Source organism: Staurois parvus, unplaced genomic scaffold (genome assembly GCF_062004578.1).
Source record: "Staurois parvus isolate SC_StPar_1 unplaced genomic scaffold, SC_StPar_1.0 ptg000012l, whole genome shotgun sequence".
Lineage (NCBI taxonomy): Eukaryota > Metazoa > Chordata > Amphibia > Anura > Ranidae > Staurois > Staurois parvus.
Window position 1 is genome coordinate 8,042,966 of NW_028317808.1, and position 19,535 is coordinate 8,062,500.

The 19,535-nt window shown below is 43.7% G+C and overlaps 1 protein-coding gene and 1 long non-coding RNA gene across 3 annotated transcripts in view; one reads left to right on the top strand and one right to left on the bottom strand.

The window, feature by feature from the left end:
• LOC149473677 (uncharacterized) overlaps positions 1-17,078 on the bottom strand; it is a 71,135-nt gene extending 54,057 nt beyond the window's left edge. Inside the window, exon 1 of one of the 2 annotated variants that reach the window (XR_016312387.1) lies at positions 16,790-17,078. This is a non-coding gene — a long non-coding RNA (uncharacterized LOC149473677). Of the gene's footprint in view, positions 1-206; positions 370-16,789 lie in introns of those variants that run through there. The other variant, XR_016312386.1, reaches the window with a different exon arrangement.
• Positions 17,079-17,188: 110 nt separating this feature from the next.
• Positions 17,189-19,535, top strand: part of LOC149473678 (thioredoxin-like) — a 14,865-nt gene continuing 12,518 nt past the window's right edge. The window contains exon 1 of the mRNA XM_089674745.1: positions 17,189-17,343. Within this exon, the coding sequence (XP_089530871.1) occupies positions 17,320-17,343 (24 nt within the window). The 5' untranslated portion in view covers positions 17,189-17,319. The remainder of the gene's footprint in view (positions 17,344-19,535) is intronic.

Here is a 19,535-nt window from a genome sequence, read left to right on the forward strand (position 1 = left end):
AAGGATATAAGGGAGCAGTTTTACCTGCCAAAGGGTTTGTATTCCTGTCCATCCAGTCCTCGGATTTACACAGCTCTGCCATTCCACACCACCTAGCCCTGTCTAGCAGGAAAGGAGACCCTGCTGCACTTCAGTAACACTAACAGGTGTCTTCCCTTAACTGACCCTGTATATGGACAGTGCAAGCAGCACACTGGTGAACTCACCTCTCTGCCACTCTATTTTCTCCTTTCAGCATGTTCTCTCTACTGTTCTACAGCTAAATAAGTCCTTGTAGTGCAAGAGGTTGATGTCCATTCAAATAAAAGTATTTACACATTTTGCATGACATTTAAGGATGTGCTTGGCGTTAGTGTGGATTTGACAAAAACCTGCTGATATGCTGTGAAGAAAGACTTCCTTGTGTTACAGGATACAAAAGCATTTACTGGAATAAAAAAGTGTCATCTAGATGTGGTTACACCCATGCCTGGAATGAACAGTTACATAAAAAGGTTTGTATGGAAGTCAAGTGTAGCTATGCAAAATAAGTAAACATCTCCTTTTATCAAAGAACGGAAAAGTCTTGCAGTTTACAGTCTGAGACTCTACTAGTTTTGTACAAAATTTTTTTGACATTTTTTCTTTATTTGTGGTGCTAAGCAGTGCTGATTTTCCCAAAGAAATTATTTTTGGATCTAATTGGCAAATTATTTGGAGGAAAACCTTTCACTACTCCTAGTTCCTATGGACGTGCCCTGATAAGGGCTTCAAACCACTGATACATTGGGGGTAGCACAGTGGCTAAGTGGTTAGCACTTCCACCTGGCAGTACTAGGGTCATTGGTTCGAATGCCAAACACAGCACCACCTACCTGGAGCTTGCATGCTCTCACTGTGTCTGCGTGGGTTTCCTCCAGGTACTCCGGTTTCCTTCCACATCTCAAAGACATGCTGGTAGGTTAATTGGCTCCTGTCTAAATTGGCCCTAGCATGTGTATGTATGAATGTAAGTTAGGGACCTTAGATTGTACACCCCTTGAGGGTTAGGGACTGATGTGAATGTACAATATATATGTAAAGCATTGCGCAAATTGACAGCACTATATAAGTACCTGTAATACATAAATAAAAACTAATAGTGCATTTGTAAAATACCGTACTGTGCTCAGGGCTTTTTTTTCAGTGGGACGTAGTTCTGGCACCTCCAGCACTGGATGTATGTAATGGCAAGAGGTGCTGGGGTGGGCTGGAGGGTCTATTGATGCTTGCTGCTAGGGGTTCTATTGTTGGTGGAGGAAACTCCATTTGAGGGGGGGGGGTCTATTATTTTTGCAGAGTCATTTGTTGCTGAGAGGGATCTACAGTTAAGGGAGGGGTCTAATATTGCTGGCTGATGGAGAGTTTAGAGATCTGTTGTTGCTGCTGGGGGTCTATTGCTGCTGGGGGATTTATTTTTGCCTGGGGGTCTATTGTTGCTGGCTGTGGGAAATCTATTTTACTGCCTTTCTTGTTTATCGTTAACAAATTCCATATTACTTAGCACAACAATATACTTGGTTCTGTATTCTGTAAAAGGGGCCGTACTGGGAGGTGTGTAGGAGGTGGAACCAGGGAACAGTGCTCGGAGGTGGGTAGAGACAAGGATGACTCAGAAGGAGGAGAATTCCCGCACATAATCTCTGAGGAAAAAAGCCCTGACTATGCCTATATTCCACAAAGAGGTTCTCCAGTGTCCTGGAAAATGTCTGTGAGATGTTGCTGATCTAATCACATCTCGTTAAGAGGAGGGAAGGATGTGACCGCTAATATGCCTTTTTAGCAATAGGATGGTACTTTGAGATTCCCAAAAAAGATCACCCATACAAAAAAAGCATTGGTTTCCAGTAGTGAAGGGAACCAGGCTTTTTATCATCTCTGTTGCCCAGTGTGTGGTAGTCATCTTGGGGTGAAGAGGGTTGTGGGCAACCAGCCTACTTGCCATATATGGGGGCAAGAAGGTTTTTCAAGCCTCTTCCTTGGTGAATTGTTTAAGTGAACTTTTGGATTGCATATACGTTTTGAAGCATTTAAAAAAGTAATGAAAGTTAATTAAATTTAAAAAAAAGTTTATTAATCCAAGATATTTCATTGTAACCTGGACTGTAGCTAATAACTGCTGCAGAGCTTCTTCCTTTATTGCTGCTGTATTATCCTTCTGCAGTGGGGGCAGGTTTAAACTGAATATTCATTAATGCAGAAGTGCAGCAGCCATCTTTAAGGAGACCACTTTGCAATGCTCGTCTAAGGAATGTCTCCAATGTGGGGGTGGGCGCAGCCATCTTGGTGGGCCTGGGCCAATCCTGGAAGGGTGGTGATTGGATTGTAAGCAGGTGCAGTTAGGTAGTCTGCCACTAGGTAGCTCTTTCCCAAAATAGTGTGCAATTGGAAATTATGTAAGTGGGTATTAGGTCCAGTTACACAAAGCCTTCTTGTAGTGATGTAGTGGGTGGAGTTAGTGTCTATATCAGGGGCAGACTAACAACTCATGCGGCCCCCGGGCAATAGGGGATCATGGGGCCCCTGTGTCCTTGCCCAAACTCAAAAAAGCCTATGAAAAAGGTACCAGGGGCATCTCATGGGGCCCCCTACTGACCCCGGGACCTCGGGCAGTGCCCGAGTTTCCAAATGGTCAGTCCGCCCCTGGTCTATATATATGCTAGATTGGGAGAAGCCTAGTGCAATCATGGCATGGGAGCCAAACACCCAATCAGCATGCAGATGTAGTCAGCTACTGCAGAGGCCCTGCATTGGGCAGAAGTCCCTGGGTGAGATAGTCCAATACCTAGTAGAGCCAGCTGTAGTTGTCCTGTATCACTAAACATTGTCTAAGTGGACTGGGAACATGGTATAACTTGACTGGAAGCAGGATGCCAAGGTCTTTTAGGCCTGGCCAAGTGTTCTCTGTCATGAGTACTAATACCCCTGGGACTTCTAGGGACACCTAGGTGAAGTGTACATAACCTGGAGGTGCAGCCACAGAAACCCTGTCTCTGAAATGATGAAATAACATGCAGGGTGTGGTAAACTTGATGCATAAAGCCTAATGATCAAGTCAGTGCCCTCTGGGTACTAGTGACCCTTAGGAGTGAGAGAGTGAAAGTAGGGAGCTGGGTTCCAAAACAGTGAAGCTCCCTAGAAGAGGAGATAGTGAGGATAAGGATAAGATAAATATTACAGAATGTTACTAACCCCAGGACCCTGCTTTCACTATATCTGGTTTCCCACAGTACACAGAACATGGAAATTCAATTATTTTAGTAAATACAGTATAAACTGCTAAATACTTTTTCTCATCAGTGGTATATAGCAGTCTTAAGACCTCTATCAGTGTCCAGCTGAGCACTGGTTAACGCTTGTAGGAGGTATTTTCATTCTAATCTGATTGTCCTATGAGGCTGCATAACCCCTGAACCTCTGTCTGGACAGACTCCTGCCTAGAACCTAGGCAATTAGTGCGTATAGTTCTCTCTAGTGCAGTGTCCCCTCTAGGGCGCCTAAGCACACCCACAAGGTGTTCAAGCATATCTCTCAGGGTAATGTTGTTGTCTGATTGATTGATTGTTTGTATACATTTGCTTATCCTCTCTTTATTTAGGCTACGCTTGGTCTAATAAATTCTTTAAAATTATAAGCAGGTCAATCGGTAAGTGCTTGGTGAGCGAGGTGTGTAATTTTTTTTAAATTCTTTATTTTGAAGGATCATCATCATGACATTTCAAAATAGATATATATATATAGATATATCAGAATACATATTCACAATATAGGGTACAATAAGCGCGAGACTGCGTAACATAGCCAATAAGCAGAAATACAGTCAGGTCCATAAATATTGGGACATCGACACAATTCTAACATTTTTGGCTCTATACACCACCACAATGGATTTGAAATGAAACGAACAAGATGTGCTTTAACTGCAGACTGTCAGCTTTAATTTGAGGGTATTTACATCCTAATCAGGTGAACGGTGTAGGAATTACAACAGTTTGCATATGTGCCTCCCGCTTATTAAGGGACCAAAAGTAATGGGACAATTGGCTTCTCAGCCGTTCCATGGCCAGGTGTGTGTTATTTCCTCATTATCCCAATTACAATGAGCAGATAAAAGGTCCAGAGTTCATTTCAAGTGTGCTATTTGCATTTGGAATCTGTTGCTGTCAACTCTCAAGATGAGATCCAAAGAGCTGTCACTATCAGTGAAGCAAGCCATCATTAGGCTGAAAAAACAAAACAAACCCATCAGAGAGATAGCAAAAACATTAGGCGTGGCCAAAACAACTGTTTGGAACATTCTTAAAAAGAAGGAACGCACCGGTGAGCTCAGCAACACCAAAAGACCCGGAAGACCACGAAAACAACTGTGGTGGATGACCGAAGAATTTTTTCCCTGGTAAAGAAAACACCCTTCACAACAGTTGGCCAGATCAAGAACACTCTCCAGGAGGTAGGTGTATGTGTGTCAAAGTCAATAATCAAGAGAAGACTTCACCAGAGTGAATACAGAGGGTTCACCACAAGATGTAAACCATTGGTGAGCCTCAAAAACAGGAAGGCCAGATTAGAGTTTGCCAAACGACATCTAAAAAAGCCTTCAAAGTTCTGGAACAACAGCCTATGGACAGATGAGACCAAGATCAACTTGTACCAGAGTGATGGGAAGAGAGAGTATGGAGAAGGAAAGGAACTGCTCATGATCCTAAGCATACCACCTCATCAGTGAAGCATGGTGGTGGTAGTGTCATGGCATGGGCATGTATGGCTGCCAATGAAACTGGTTCTCTTGTATATATTGATGATGTGACTGCTGACAAAAGCAGCAGGATGGATTCTGAAGTGTTTCGGGCAATATTATCTGCTCATATTCAGCCAAATGCTTCAGAACTCATTGGACGCTGCTTCACAGTGCAAATGGACGATGACCCAAAGCATCCTGCAAAAGCAACCAAAGAGTTTTTTAAGGGAAAAAAGTGGAATGTTATGCAATGGCCAAGTCAATCACCTGACCTGAATCCGATTGAGCATGCATTTCACTTGCTGAAGACAAAACTGAAGGGAAAATGCCCCAAGAACAAGCAGGAACTGAAGACAGTTGCAGTAGAGGCCTGGCAGAGCATCACCAGGGATGAAACCCAGCGTCTGGGGATGTCTATGCGTTCCAGACTTCAGGCTGTAATTGACTGCAAAGGATTTGCAACCAAGTATTAAAAAGTGAAAGTTTGATTTATGATTATTATTCTGTCCCATTACTTTTGGTTCCTTAATAAGTGAGAGGCACATATGCAAACTGTTGTAATTCCTACACCGTTCACCTGATTAGGATGTAAATACCCTCAAATTAAAGCTGACAGTCTGCAGTCAAAGCACATCTTGTTTGTTTCATTTCAAATCCATTGTGGTGGTGTATAGAGCCAAAAATGTTAGAATTGTGTCGATGTCCCAATATTTATGGACCTGACTGTATGAAAATGATTCATGGACCCGAAAAAAACAAAAAGGGTGGCCATACAGCGTATTACACCTACACACATGGTCATACTGATTCTTCCTTTTCATTTACATATTTTGTGGAAGTAAGTATTGAACCCCAAGTCAATGAAAGAAGAGGAAGGGGAAGGGGGGACAGGAAAAAAAGGGGGGAGGGGGAAGTGAAGTTAAAGAATCTCTCCCCTCCCCCCAGGACACATGCCCATACTATGGTGTCTGTCAAGACCAGGAGGACCCACAATTGCTGTTGAGAAGCAAAAAGTATGGATTCCAGATTTTCCAATATTTCTCTTCCTGTTTTTTTTTAGTATCATAATTAGATTCTCCTTTTGCTTGATCTCTGAAAGTCAGGTGAGCAACTGTATCTTGTCTGGTGGGTCCGGGCGTTTCCACAGTGCAAGAATGCAAGCCTTCACTGCATGACCCTAGGTTCACACCTAACCATTTTTTGCAGCGTTTTGCAGAAACATACTACAGTCCATTTAATATGATTTCCTATGGGACATGTTCACATCTCCACGTTTGTTTTTGGAAAGGGTTGGACTTTTTTAAACGCAAAAAGTTGCGTTTTTGGCTCTATAGACTTCAATGGAAATGCTGCAGAAAAGCATGTAGTATATTTTTTGCTGCGCTTTTGACGCATTTTTGATGTGTTTTGCATTTTAGTCTGCCTAGCAACAAGAAAAATAAACAAATGCAAAATGCATCAAAAGTGCATGTGCAAAAACACACCGCAAAAAGCACTGCAGAAATAGATCAAATGCAAACTGTACAGGTGTGAACCTAGCCTCAAGGAGATTCTTGAGTAAGGAATTCTTGATCGCTTAATGGAAAGCAGTATGTCATGCAGCAGAAAAGCAGCTTCATTTCCTCCAAGAGACACCCCCATGAGCGTCTTGATCATCTGCTCCACCATAGTCCAGAACTCTTTCAGTTTGGGACACTCCCAGAAGATATGAAACAGGGTCCCCTCAGATTTCAGACATCTCCAACAGGAACTCGAAACCTGGGGGTCCCAACGTGTGGGGAGTTTGTATCCCCCTCCTGGTATCTACTGGCAAGGGAGGTCTTGTGGGCAAAAAGTAACATTCTTTCTTACTATTTAGGAGAGAGGTGTGTCATCCTCGGGTGCACAGAGAAATCACAGGACAATTCCGCAGCTCCACTGGGGGTAGTGCTATACCAGGAATTTGTGCTAGGTCATTTCTTCTGGCTTAAAGCAAAGTTTGGGGTATGTTAAAAAAAAAAAAACACACATACTCACCTGTGAAGCTGCAGCTGTTCCACCTCAGCTCTGATACATGACCACTGATCACTCAGTTCTTGGTCTCCTCAGAGCAGAGAGCAGTGACTGTCAGTCACCACTCTCCACTCTGCATTTCCAGCTCTTACTGGAACGCCAGGCAGGAGAGGGGGTTACCACAACTGGCTCCACCTCTCAGCCTCATGCTGAGAGTTGGAGCCAGCTGTCAATCAGGCAGCTAAGTGGATCCCAACAATATTGTCGTTATCCTTCCATAGCCTGGAGTGACTCTGCCTCGTCAACTGATAGTGGGCAATATCCTGCTATCAGCTGATTCTGGGTCACAGCAGTGCAAAAGTAAGTGCACTCCTGTGACTCGCAGGAGAAGTATGGCCATAAAAGATTTGGCCATACTTCTCTTTGAATTTTACATCCTTAACCATATTTGGTGGTATGCCTAATATCTTGTAGTCAGTGATATGACATAGGGATTTTCTTATAATCTGCTGCCAAGATATCCCCTTTTCCCCAGGAAACCTATGGTATTTGTGTTCTCTCTCTCTTTCTACCCAAGCATTATGGCCAGAATTCATAGTGTATGGTCAGCTTAAGTGTTCATAATCAGCTATTAAAAAAGAACCAAACCCTTTTATCCTTTAAAGCCAAGGAAGCTTCCAACCTAGTCTCTGTTTGATCTGCTGTTGCCATGTTGCTGTATATGTCAACAGTTGTGACGCCAGCCATTTGATGGCTTGACAGTTCGGTTGAGAGGAAAGGTAACAGTTATCCATCACGCATGCCTTGAATGTAACAGTTAAATTGGTGAGTTTAGTTTCGCTTTAAATCATGTATTGCAACACATTATGTTGTATTAGTTGTTGTGCTTGTGACTGCTTGAAAAAATCCCTAATAAAAAGATTGTACAAAAAAATATATTTACTCCCACAACAATAATTCCATGTCTCTCAGCACATTCTTTATCCTCGCAGCAGCCCTGTCAGCATTATTTCTACCCAGTAATTCTGTGCATCCTCTTCTCCTGGGCATAGTTCTTCTTATGATATGTTGAATCATCCTGCCCTGAAATTTGTTGATTTCCTATTCAGATCAAAGAAACAACCACTGGCATAAGAGAATACACTGCTTAAAAAAAAATTACATAAGGTGGTGGTATGATGACCCCCTTCAATCCAAGAGGAACACATTTCTGGGCTAATTTGTATGCATGCAGAATTATTATTATACAGAATGTCTATAGCACCAACAGAAACAATTAAAGTTTATTTTTGTTGTTGTTTTATTCTTCATCCTCCAGTGATTCCATGCCTTAAGGTATATTATGTCCCAGTAATTTTATTGACCCCACCACCACCACCTCCCTAAATACTTACCTGTGTCCTTTCTCAATTCAGCTCTGTGCCCGTCTGCAATGGCTCTCTCCTGTATGTCTCTTCTCACAGGATGCAGGGGGAACAGAGGGAGCCATTGGCTCCCACTGATATCAATCAAATCCTGTAAGAAGGGGGCAGGGCCAAGCTGTGCTGTGTGCAGAGCTGGTGCTAGACTATTTTGTGCCCTAGGCAAGACCAGCTACTTGCACCCTCCCCTCCAAAAATTAAAACATTACCTGTAGTTCTACTTCACCCCTCCTAGCACACATCCTCTTTCCCCTCAAATTTTCCTCGCTAGCACACATTTCCCCCCCCTTGACATAAATCCCCCCACAATCCCACTTCCTAGCACAAACTCCTCCAAATTACCCCTGCCAGCACAAATCCTTTCTCCCCACCCAAATCCCCTATCCTAGCACAAATCCCCCCCCCCCAGCATATCTGCTCCCAATCCCACCTCCTAAAACAATCTCCTCCATCCTCCTCCTAACACAAATCCCCTGCCCATCCCCCTCTCTCCTAGCACAAATTTCCTTCCCATCCCCTCTCCTAGCACAAATTTCCCCACCTAGCATCCCACCTCCTAGCACAATCCCCCCCTCCTAACACAAATCTTCCGGTCCCCCTCTCCTAGCACAAGTTTCTTTCCAATTCCCTCTCATAGCACAACTCCCCCCCCCCCCCCCCATAACCTCTCCTAGCACAAATTCCCCCAGTCCCCCCTTCTAGCACAAATCTCCTACCCTAACACAACCCCCCCCCCAAATCTCTCTCCTAGCACAAATCCCCCCCCAATCCTTCCTTCTAGCATAACCCCCCTCAATCCCCTCTCCTAGCACAAGTTTACCCAGTCCCCCCTTCTAGCACAAATCTCCCCTCCTAACACAAATCCCCCAATCCCCTCTCCTTGCACAAATCCCCCCTCCAAACATCACTCCTCTTCCTTTAATCCCCCCACCTAGGACAAATTCCCCCAATTACCTCGTCTAGCTAAACCCCCTCCAAATTACCCTTCTCAGAATAAAATCCTCCCACCTTACCCAAAGCCCATTCCAGCACCCCCCCCCCCTAAATCCAGCCATGGCAGAGCAGGGAAAACAGCGGCCGTGGCTGCGCCTCTAGGAGGCAGTGTGCCCTAGGTGGCTGCCTAGTTTGCTTAGTGGTAGCACCGGCCCTGGCTGTGTGTATCTAAGGACGCACACAGACAGCTTGGGAGCACACCCACATAATTGCCCGCATAGCTGCCAGCTTGCTATGGGGGCACCCGCAGGAGGGGATGATGGCGGGGGACCCTAAAGAAGAAGGTAAGAGACTGCTCTGTGCAATACCATTGCACAAACCAGGTAAGTATAACTTCTTTTTATTTTAGGAAAAAATGATCACTTTAAAGCATTTCTAAACTCAGTAACAAAAATGAAATATTAGTTATATAAGTTTGTCAGTCTTTAGATGTGGTGGCTGCAAAAGTTTTCTTTTTACTTTCTTTGATGTTTTTATCCCATTTTTCTTATCCTTTCACCTGGTTATTTTGCCAGTAACACACTTTCCAGCCTAGGGTGGCAACTAATTAATGTACACTAAATGATATCCATATCTTTAAAAAATAATCCACACACATCCACTACTTAAAGTGGCTGTAAAGGCTGAAGGTGTTTTCTACCTTAATACATTCACTACATTCTATTCTCAGCTTACACCCCCTCCCCCAAATGCTTACCTGAGCTCGTTCTCAATCCAGCGCTATGCCCAAGAGCAGCGGCACTGCTCTCTCTTCCCTTCCTTATTGGACTCAATCAAATCCAGTGACAAGAGTGTAGGGGGGGGGGGCAAGCCAAACTGTGTGTGTCTATAGACACAGCGTGGCTCAGGATCGAGACTGCATGTGTGCCACTATAGGAAGTGGCTTCCTATGGTGGAACATGGGGAAGAGGAGAAACCAGGAGTGATTGCAGGAGACCCCAGAAGAGAGGATTGGGGCTGCTATGTGCAAAACCAAGCAGGTATGTATGACATGTTTTGTTATTTAAAAAAATTGTAACAATACAATCACTTCAAAGAATAAGTAAACCCAACATTTCATATTCCTGATTTCTGCATGCTGTACCATGTGCTCGAAAAAGTATACTGTTCCCTTTTGTATTCTTTCCTTTATTTGAATTCCGTAGTGTTCCTGCCAGTCCCTCTGCTTTCCTATTAAAACCACAGACCACAGAATGCAGGAGAACACCGCATGGTCAGTTCTGTAAGTGTGCTGGGAACTTAGCCTCTCCTCCAATGATCAGACTTGTGCTGACACTCCCCCTCTGAACAGCCATTCACTGGGAAGATCAGCGTACTGTTGTGTCTCCTCCCCCAGCTCTTATTCAGCTAAGAACACTTAAAAAAAATATATATATATATAAATCTCTTTTTTTACCTTTTTTTTATATGTTTACACAAATGTTTTGCCTTTCAATTCTATTTTAAAGTGAATGGGTTTTTTTACAAGGCGAAAGTTTACAATCACTTTTAATCATCCTGTAAAGCAGGTGCGGACTGACAAATCATGGGGCCCCTGGGCAATAGGGGATCATGGGGCCCCTGTGTCCTCACCCACACTCAAACCACACCCCAAAAAGCCTATGAAAATTTACCAGGGGCATCTCATGGGGCCCCTACTGACCCCGGGCCCTCAGACAGTGCCCAAGTTCCCGAATGGTCAGTCCGCCCCTGCTGTAAAGTATTTTTCAAGAAACTGTTTAATACTGTGTTCTTCTGCCTCCTTGTAACATCCTCTGAAAGCTCCTGAATGTCTCCTTTTCGGACGATTTTCACACTGTTAGTGGGGCAATGTCATCGGCCCATTTTTGCAGTTCCTCCTCATTTCTTTTATTGTTCATGCTGGAAAATTTGCGAAAAACGGCTGATTTTTGCAATCGTTGGTGGCAACAGAACGACCAATGTTTTGTTTTTCTGCCGAAAAATCGGCTGATAAACGAACCGTCTATGGCCTGCATTAGTGTTACTATGAAGAACGAACCTAGCCAAAGTCTAACAGGAAGTTGGAAGGACAAAAAAAAAAGGAATTTGGAGGTGGCTAAAAGCAACAGAAGGGACTTTTTGAGTTGCGAAAAGACAGTATACTTGAATAGAATATATTTTTTTAAACCAAAATTTGTCACTTTAACCACTTCCCTACCATGCTATAGCTGAATGACTGCTACAGCACGGTCATCCAGTTCTGGGAGGGCATGACATCCTCCTAGCGGCATGCATCTGGAGCTATCTGCGATTGCTGTGTCCTTTGGTAAAAGGCCAATCACAGTGGCCTTTTACCATGTGATCAGCTGTGTCCAATCACAGCTGACCACGATGTAAATACACTTGCTGGTTATTGGCAGTGCTTTCCTCACGCTGTCACACCGTGACTGTCAAAGGAGACATCTGCATTGATATTCAAGGCACTGATTGCCAGTGTCCTGCTTATCAGTGCAGCCCCAAAAGTGCCCAGCAGTGCTGCCGATCAGTGCCCAGCAGTGCTGCCAATCTGTGCCAATCAGTACAGCCAGTCAGTTCCCTTTAGTGCTACTTATTAGTGCCCATCCCTGCCGCCTATCAGTGCCCATCATTGCTGAATATCAGTGCAGCATCATAAGTGTCTCCTCATCAATACCCGCCAGTGCCGCCTCAGCAGTGCTGCCTACCAGTGCCACCTCATCAGTGCTGCCTATCAGTGCAACCTCATCAACACACATAAGTAAAAGAGAAAAAATTACCTGTTTGCATAATTTTATATTAGAAACAAAGAAAACCTTTTTTTCTCCAAACTTTTCACTCTTTTGCACTATAAAAAAAAATAAAAATAAAACACCCAGTGGTGATTAAATGCCACCTTTTGGTGGCATTTAATCACCACTGGGTGTTTTATTTTTATTTTTTTTTATAGTGCAAAAGAGTGAAAAGTTTGGAAAAAAAAGCTCTATTTGTGTTAAAAAAATTCTAAAAATTTCATATGGGTACAATGTTGCATGACCACACAATTATTCAAACTGCAATAGCGCTGAAATATGGCCTGGCAGGAGGGTTAAGGTGGTTAAAGCAGAAGAGAGAATTATAAAAAAACAAAACACCTAGCAAAAACCACCTTGCAAATCAGACATTAAAATAAAAAAAAGATCTATGCATTCTTACCCAAAACTATACCTTAAAAAGTCCCATGTAATAACACCCATCAAAGGATGAATAACATGCTTCATGTGCCACTTTCAGTATGCTATTTTAGATAAACCAGCTTGATGAATAAGGCTCATGTAATCTTTCACATGATTTAACTTCTACACTGCATCTTTCATTCATTGACTGACAAGCATTCCTGTCCTGTTGAAACGAGTATAATCAACCAAGAACATTGCTCCAGGGTTATGAAATGTCTCCCGCCCCTGACAGAGACTCTAATGGATAGCCAGTCTGTCTAAGCAGCTCAACCACAGTGTGTCTACCCAATTAACTAGCTCTAAACCATACCACTAAAATTTTAAATAATCTGTAATTAGATATGTGCACACTGGAAAATTTTGTAAAGTTTCAGATGCATTCATTCATTGAATTTAGTTTTGTCATATTTGTTATGTTGAACCAATTTGTTTTCAGAATGTTACGTATCTTCAGTGTTCGTTGTGTATATTGGTTGGTCCGGGTGGAATCTCAAAAATGTGATTGCTATATATTAGCTTTTGGTTTCTATACTTTGGGTGGCTTCATTAATCATACATCAAAATTATTTACTATTTTCAAATGCAACGTAATAAATAAATGGAAATAATTGAAAATTTGGAGGCCCCAAATTTTTCAAACCTAAGAGTTGCATTAGCCTGCAGCACTGAACTAACTGACTGTGACAGTTAAAAATTCTATTCAAATCACAAATTTACTCGAATGCAAATTATCGAACAAATTTGAAAATTGAATTCATTTTCCCATGGGCCTGAACTATTACCGCACCATGGGACATTATCTGAATGAAACAAATGCATTTATTACTTTTGTTATAACTTTTTACAGATTCATTGACATCCGTCACTATGTCCATTCGGAAATTCAGATACATCCAAACCTCCGAAAATCTAAAGGAAATACACATCTAGCTGTAATATCGTCATGTAATTTAAAAAATCAAGCTTGCATAAAAAGAATACTTGGTAATTTTGTTGTAAAGGTCCTAGCTCACTCAAATAATGTATGCAGTGGCAATTAGTGCTCCGCATTGTCACCCTGTTACAGTGCCCTTGATGGAGACTACAAGCAGGCATGTTGATGCACATTTCATAGATATAATTGACTCTTTTTGCTATCAAAAGACTATTCTAAAGCAATGTTTGAAAGAGGAAGACCTTTCATTCATCTGCCGATCCTCAAACCATGGAATTGCCTTCTCTTTTGATGTATCATGCATGTCAATTTGTCACTGTCCCCTCTCCTCCAATCCAAGACCACCATTTTCAAAAGTTCATCATCGGTGGTCAGTTTCTTCTATGAGAAGAATGAGCTTGTTATAGAAGAATATCAAGCCACTCCAGATCATTTACGGAACATGCCCTGTACGAGATCTGCTGCATGTGGGATATGTGATCTGGAGCAGCATGATATTGTCCAATACCAAGCCATCCTGGATTACGTATGGTGCATGCACCAGATCTGGTACAAGGCATATGCTTTACGTGATCTGGTGTGGCTTGTTCTTCAATAACAAGCTGTTTTGATTTCAAACCGCACATGCGTGAGATCAGGTGAGGTTTCCCTGGAAGGCAATGGTGATGTGGCCTTCCCAGGGTGCACCTGTGTGGTTGGGACAATGTCACCACTGCCTCAGGGGCTAAAGCCCACTATTGGCTGACTTCACTCAGCCGGTCCAGACTTGGGAAAGATCCCAATTTTAAAGTCTGGATCCACCCAGATTCCTGGACCAGCAGCTTGCTCAGCCTCTCAGTGATCCGCTGAGAGCCTGAGCAAGCCATTCCCACCCCTACACAGTCCAGCACTCCAGTGAGAGCTGGAGGGGAAGAACAGAGAGCTGGTGACTAACAGTCACCAGCTCTCTGCAGGCTCAATATCAGAGGATTGAGTGGTCAGTGGTGTTTGATTGCTCAGTCCTTGGTCTTCGAGGTGACAAGGGACTGATGCAGCTGGCATCGGTGCTGCAGCCATCTAAGTGAGTTTGATTGTTTTAATTTTTTTAAAAACCATACTTCTCTTTTAAAACGTATGAGTCCATAAGCACGTTCCATAACTCTCCACTGGACTCAAGTACGCCAAGGGACAGTCTGCCGCTGGATCATAGCGGAAGTCCATCTGTCAGGATAGTGGAGAATTGGGTAAGTAAAACTGCTTCTCCTCTCCCCTAGACAAGATGAGTAAATGTAGTTGTAGCCCCACTGTAAGGAGACATTTTTTAGTCACCCGGAGTTGGACTTTAATGATTGGGTTTACATAATTTGAATTAAATGTGACAAGCCATGAAGTCGAAATGTAAGCCAATCTGAGGGTGTGTACTAGTCCCGGGGCTTGAAAACTTTCCAAACAAATGGTCAGTTTAAGGTCATTCAGACCTCAGGGGGCTGGACTGTGGCCAGTGGGAATAGAAAATACCCCTATGTCAATGGGAAAAACAATGTCTCAGGCTTGGAGGACAGAGGGATAAATAAAATGACATAGCACCTGTGGTCACTAGGAGGAGGAATAGTGCCCCAGCATGAGTATTAGTTGGCGGAATATAGCCCCATTGTTGGTGTCAGTGGAAAGAATAGTGCCCCATCAATGTTTTCAGTGGGAGCATTATTGCCCTATTTTTGGTGTTGGTGCCCCATAGTTGGTGTCAGTGGAAGGAGTAGTGTCCAATAATTTGTCAGTGGAAGAAATAGTGCTCTATCATGGGTGTCAGTGGAAGGAATAATGCTCCATCGTTGGCATAAGTGGGTGGAGTAGTGCTCCATCATTGGCATAAGTGAGAGGAATAGTGCCTCACCATTGATGTAAGTGGGAGGAAGAATAGTACCTCCTATCAATGAAAGGAATTGTACTGTGTCCTATCAGTGGGAGTCCAATTGTTGATGTCAGTGAAAGGAATAGCGCACCACAGTTGGTGTCAGTGGAAGGAATAGCGCACCACAGTTGGTGTCAGTGGAAGGAATAGCGCACCACAGTTGGTGTCAGTGGAAGGAATAGCGCACCACAGTTGGTGTCAGTGGAAGGAATAACGCACCACAGTTGATGTCAGTGGAAGGAATAGCGCACCACAGTTGGTGTCAGTGGAAGGAATAGCGCACCACAGTTGGTGTCAGTGGAAGGAATAGCGCACCACAGTTGGTGTCAGTGGAATAGTGTCCAATCATTTGTGTAAGTGGAAGGAGTAGTGCTCTATCATGGGTGTCAGTGGGGGGAATAGTTCCCCATCACTGGTATCAGTGGAAGGAATAGTGCCCCATTGTTCCTTTGTTGGTGTTAGCGGAAGGAATGGTGCCCCATCATTGGTGTCAGTTGAAGGAATGGTACCCATTGTTGATGTCACTTGGAGGAATAGTGCCCAATTTTTGGTGTCACTTGGAGGAATAGTGCCCCATCATTGCTGTCAATGGAAGGAATAGTACCCCATTGTTGGTGTCAGTGGAAAAAATAGGACATCATTGGTGTCAGTGGAAGGAATAGTGACTCATAATTGATGTCAGCAGAAGGAATAGTGACTCATAATTGATGTCAGCGGAAGGAATAGTGACCCATAATTAATGTCAGTGGGAGGAGTAGTACTCCATTGTTGTGTCAGTTGGAGGAATAGTTCCCTATCACTGGTGTCAGTGAAAAGAATAGTGTTCCACTATAGGTGTCAGTTGGAGGAATAGTGCCCCATCTTTGGTGTCAGTGAAAGGAGAGGTACCTCATAATTTGTGCTAGTGGAAGGAAAAGTACCCCATTGTTGGTGTCAGAGAGAGAAATAGTACCCCATCATTAGTGGCATTGGGAGGAATAGTGCCCCATCATTGGTGTCATTGGAGGAATAGTACTCCATTGTTGGTGTCAGTGGGAGGAATAGTTCCCCATCATTGGTGTCAGTGGAAAGAATAGTGTTCTAATGTAGGTGTCAGTGGAAGGAATTGTGCCCCATCGTTGGTGTTAGTGGGAGGAATAGTACCTCATCACTGGTGTCAGTGGAAAGAATAATATCATTTCTGATGTTCATGTACCCATTATAAGCTCTTTTGGCTGTGGACAGGGGTCAGGACGGGCACCCTGACAGCTCTGTACCTATGCAACCCTATTTTGCAACAAACTGTGTTCTGACACCTGTCTATTGGAACCAGCATTCACTTTCTCATCAATTTGAGCTACAGTAGCTCTCCTATTAGATGGGACTACACGGACCAATCTTTGCTCCCCATATGTATCAGTAAACCTTGGCCACCCATGTCCCTGTCACCAATCTGCCTACCATGGACCATTTCTGGTCAGTCCTGACCACTGCAGACTAGGAACATGCCACAAGAGCTGCAGTTTCGGAGTTGCTCTGAAACAGTCATCTGGCCATCACAATTTGGCTCTCGTCAGTCACTAACATCCTTACGCTTGCACATTTTTCTGTTTTCAACACATCAGCTTCAGGGACAACATGTTCACTTACCATCCAATATATTCCACCCATTTTCGGGTGCCATTGTCATGAGATAATGATTTTCGCTTTGTCATATTCGGCTTATCGGTGTATATTGAGTTGAACATAACAAGCAGTAGCATAGAAGCGTTTCTGTGTGCTCCTTCACCAATAGAGATCATCTATCTAGAGGGAAGAGATGAGAGAATGGGCACGACTCATTCTTGCAGTATGTAGGTCAGTTTGGCCCCTGGCTGGCTGTATGTAGGAGGGGGGAAGGGACAGGATGCCTGTGGTCACACACTCCAGGGATTTACAAACCGGTTTCCCAAGTCGCTTTGACACAGCTTCCGGACACTACAATCACTAATCACACGCCCCTCTGTTGGACACACCCACAAGCTATCGTGCGATGCTATTACTGGCCAGGCAGCCCAGGTGGGCGGGGATGTGTGACTGACTTTCAAGCTATAGCTTGTCTCCGCCCACACGCCTCTTGTGTATATGTTGAGGGAAGGCGTCGTACGGTACACGTTGTAGAATAGGAGCGGCCGGCAACCATGGTGCAAAAAATACAGTGTGCGGTAAGTACTGGACACCCGTGTTCTGGTATGTACTCAATGACATGTAGTGTGTGCTGAGCATTGAGGGGGGCGCTCACCTTACTTTACACTGGAACTTCCACACGCCTGACAGGTACATAACCTGTGTTTCTGGGACATGGCTGACTGCATGCAATGGTTGTGACCTCACCCCCTTTAACCACTTGTCTACCACGCACTTCACCTCCTTCCTGTCCAGGCTAATTTTCAGCGCTGTCACACTTTGACAATTGCGCTGTCATGCAACACTGTACATGACATTTTTTAATCTTTTTTTTTTTAGACCGCTTTCTTTTGGTGGCATTTAATCACCTCTGGGTTTATTTTTTACTAAACAAACCAAAAACAACTGAAAATTTTGAAAAAAAAGTTTTTCTTCTTGGTTTGTTATAAAAGTTTTGTAAAGAAGTGATTTTTTTTTTTTGTTTTTTTTTTCCATAACTGATTTGCGCTAATGAGGCTGCAGTGATGGGCACTGATGAGGCATTGACAGGCATTACTGATGGGTACTGAAAGGCAGCAGTGAAAGGCAACTCAGATGGGCACTGCTATGTGGCATTGATGTGGACTGGTAGGCACTGATATGAGGCATTGATGAGCACTGACAGGTGGCACTGATGGGGCTACACTGATCATCAGTGCCCTGATGATCAGTGTAGATGCCCACTCTGAAGAATGCCGATTACTGGATCTCCGCTCCTCACGAGCTGTCAGTGTGACCGCTCGTGAGGAGAAGAATGCCGATAACCGGCATTTCCCTATTTACATGCGATCAGATGTGATTGGACACAGGCTGATCACATGACAGAGCCAACGTCATCGGCTCTTTCCGCTGATCCGCTGTGTCACAGGGACACAGCGCACCACTGATCGCCGTGCACGAGGACGTCACATGACGTCCTCCCAGAAGGAGGGAGCTGCTCCCCGTCCATTTCCTTATATGGCGGGCGGGAGGCGGTTAAAACTGAACACATTACACAGGTTTTGTGGTTGATTAAGCTGGTAATTAAACTCACTGCATTAAATAGCCTCAGAACCTGCGTAATTAATGTCTTTGGTTTTAAAGGGATGAGGTGGCAACCCTTGCATGGTAGCCAATAACTTCAGTTCAGTTTGTTCTATTAAGCCTTGACAATAAAACCTGGAAGCTGATTGGTTACTGTGCACAGCTGCATCAGATTCTGTGTGCACTAGTCTTAGGCTGGCCATACATTATACAATTTTCCTGAGATTTTTGCTTTAGATTTACCAAAAACCATATAATATGAGGTCAGACTAACAACATTTTCAGTTGTATCCAATTAGGCAGGCCCTTGCACTACATAGTGGAAGGTAAATCTAAAGGAAACTGGGCAGAAATTATTATTATTATACATTATTTAAAAGTATTTTTTGAAATTGGTCAGATAACTGTAAGAAAATTGTATAGTGTATGGCCAGCTCCCCCTATGCGTTTATGTGGGGTGGATTGATTCTCTAAGCATGTCTCTGGGTCCTTTCACACCATACTCAACAGAAAATCTCACTGTAACACATTGAGGACACATGCATTGATGTGCATGGAAGGCTCTGTTCACATCACTGCAGGTTGAGCTCTGTACATGTACAGCAACCCCTTCATTTCAGTGGAAAAACACAGCTAAAGAAGTCCAGGAGCCTTTTTAGAAAGGTGCACGTCATGCTGTTATTCGTGTGGAAACACTGGCATTTTGCCAATGCATGGGAGTACCTTTAAGAATGAACCACTTTAAGGCTACCCTATAGCAGATTTACTGCTATAGGGCAGCCCTCCTGTGTGATATTGTGTATATGAATGTGGTTTTTGCACCTACACCTAGGGGGTGCACATGTGCGCCACTGGTAGGTTGCTTCCACTGTGAACACTCTCACAGCTGGAGCCAGCTGGCGAGTGCTGGTGAACGGATGTCTACCAATCATTGTGACTGGGGAAGTGATGAATCTTCTGTCCTTGCAGAGTGCTGGTGAATGGATGTCTGCCGGCACCTGCGAATTGTCGGGCAGAGGTACAGACCCGCGCTTTACCTATGTAAATGAGCAGGGCCCTCGAACCCCTCGTGTATTGCTTTTTTACTGTATTGTCTCATGTACTGTTCCCCACTATAATGTACAGCGCTGAGCAAACCTTTTAGCACTATATAAACACTATAATAATA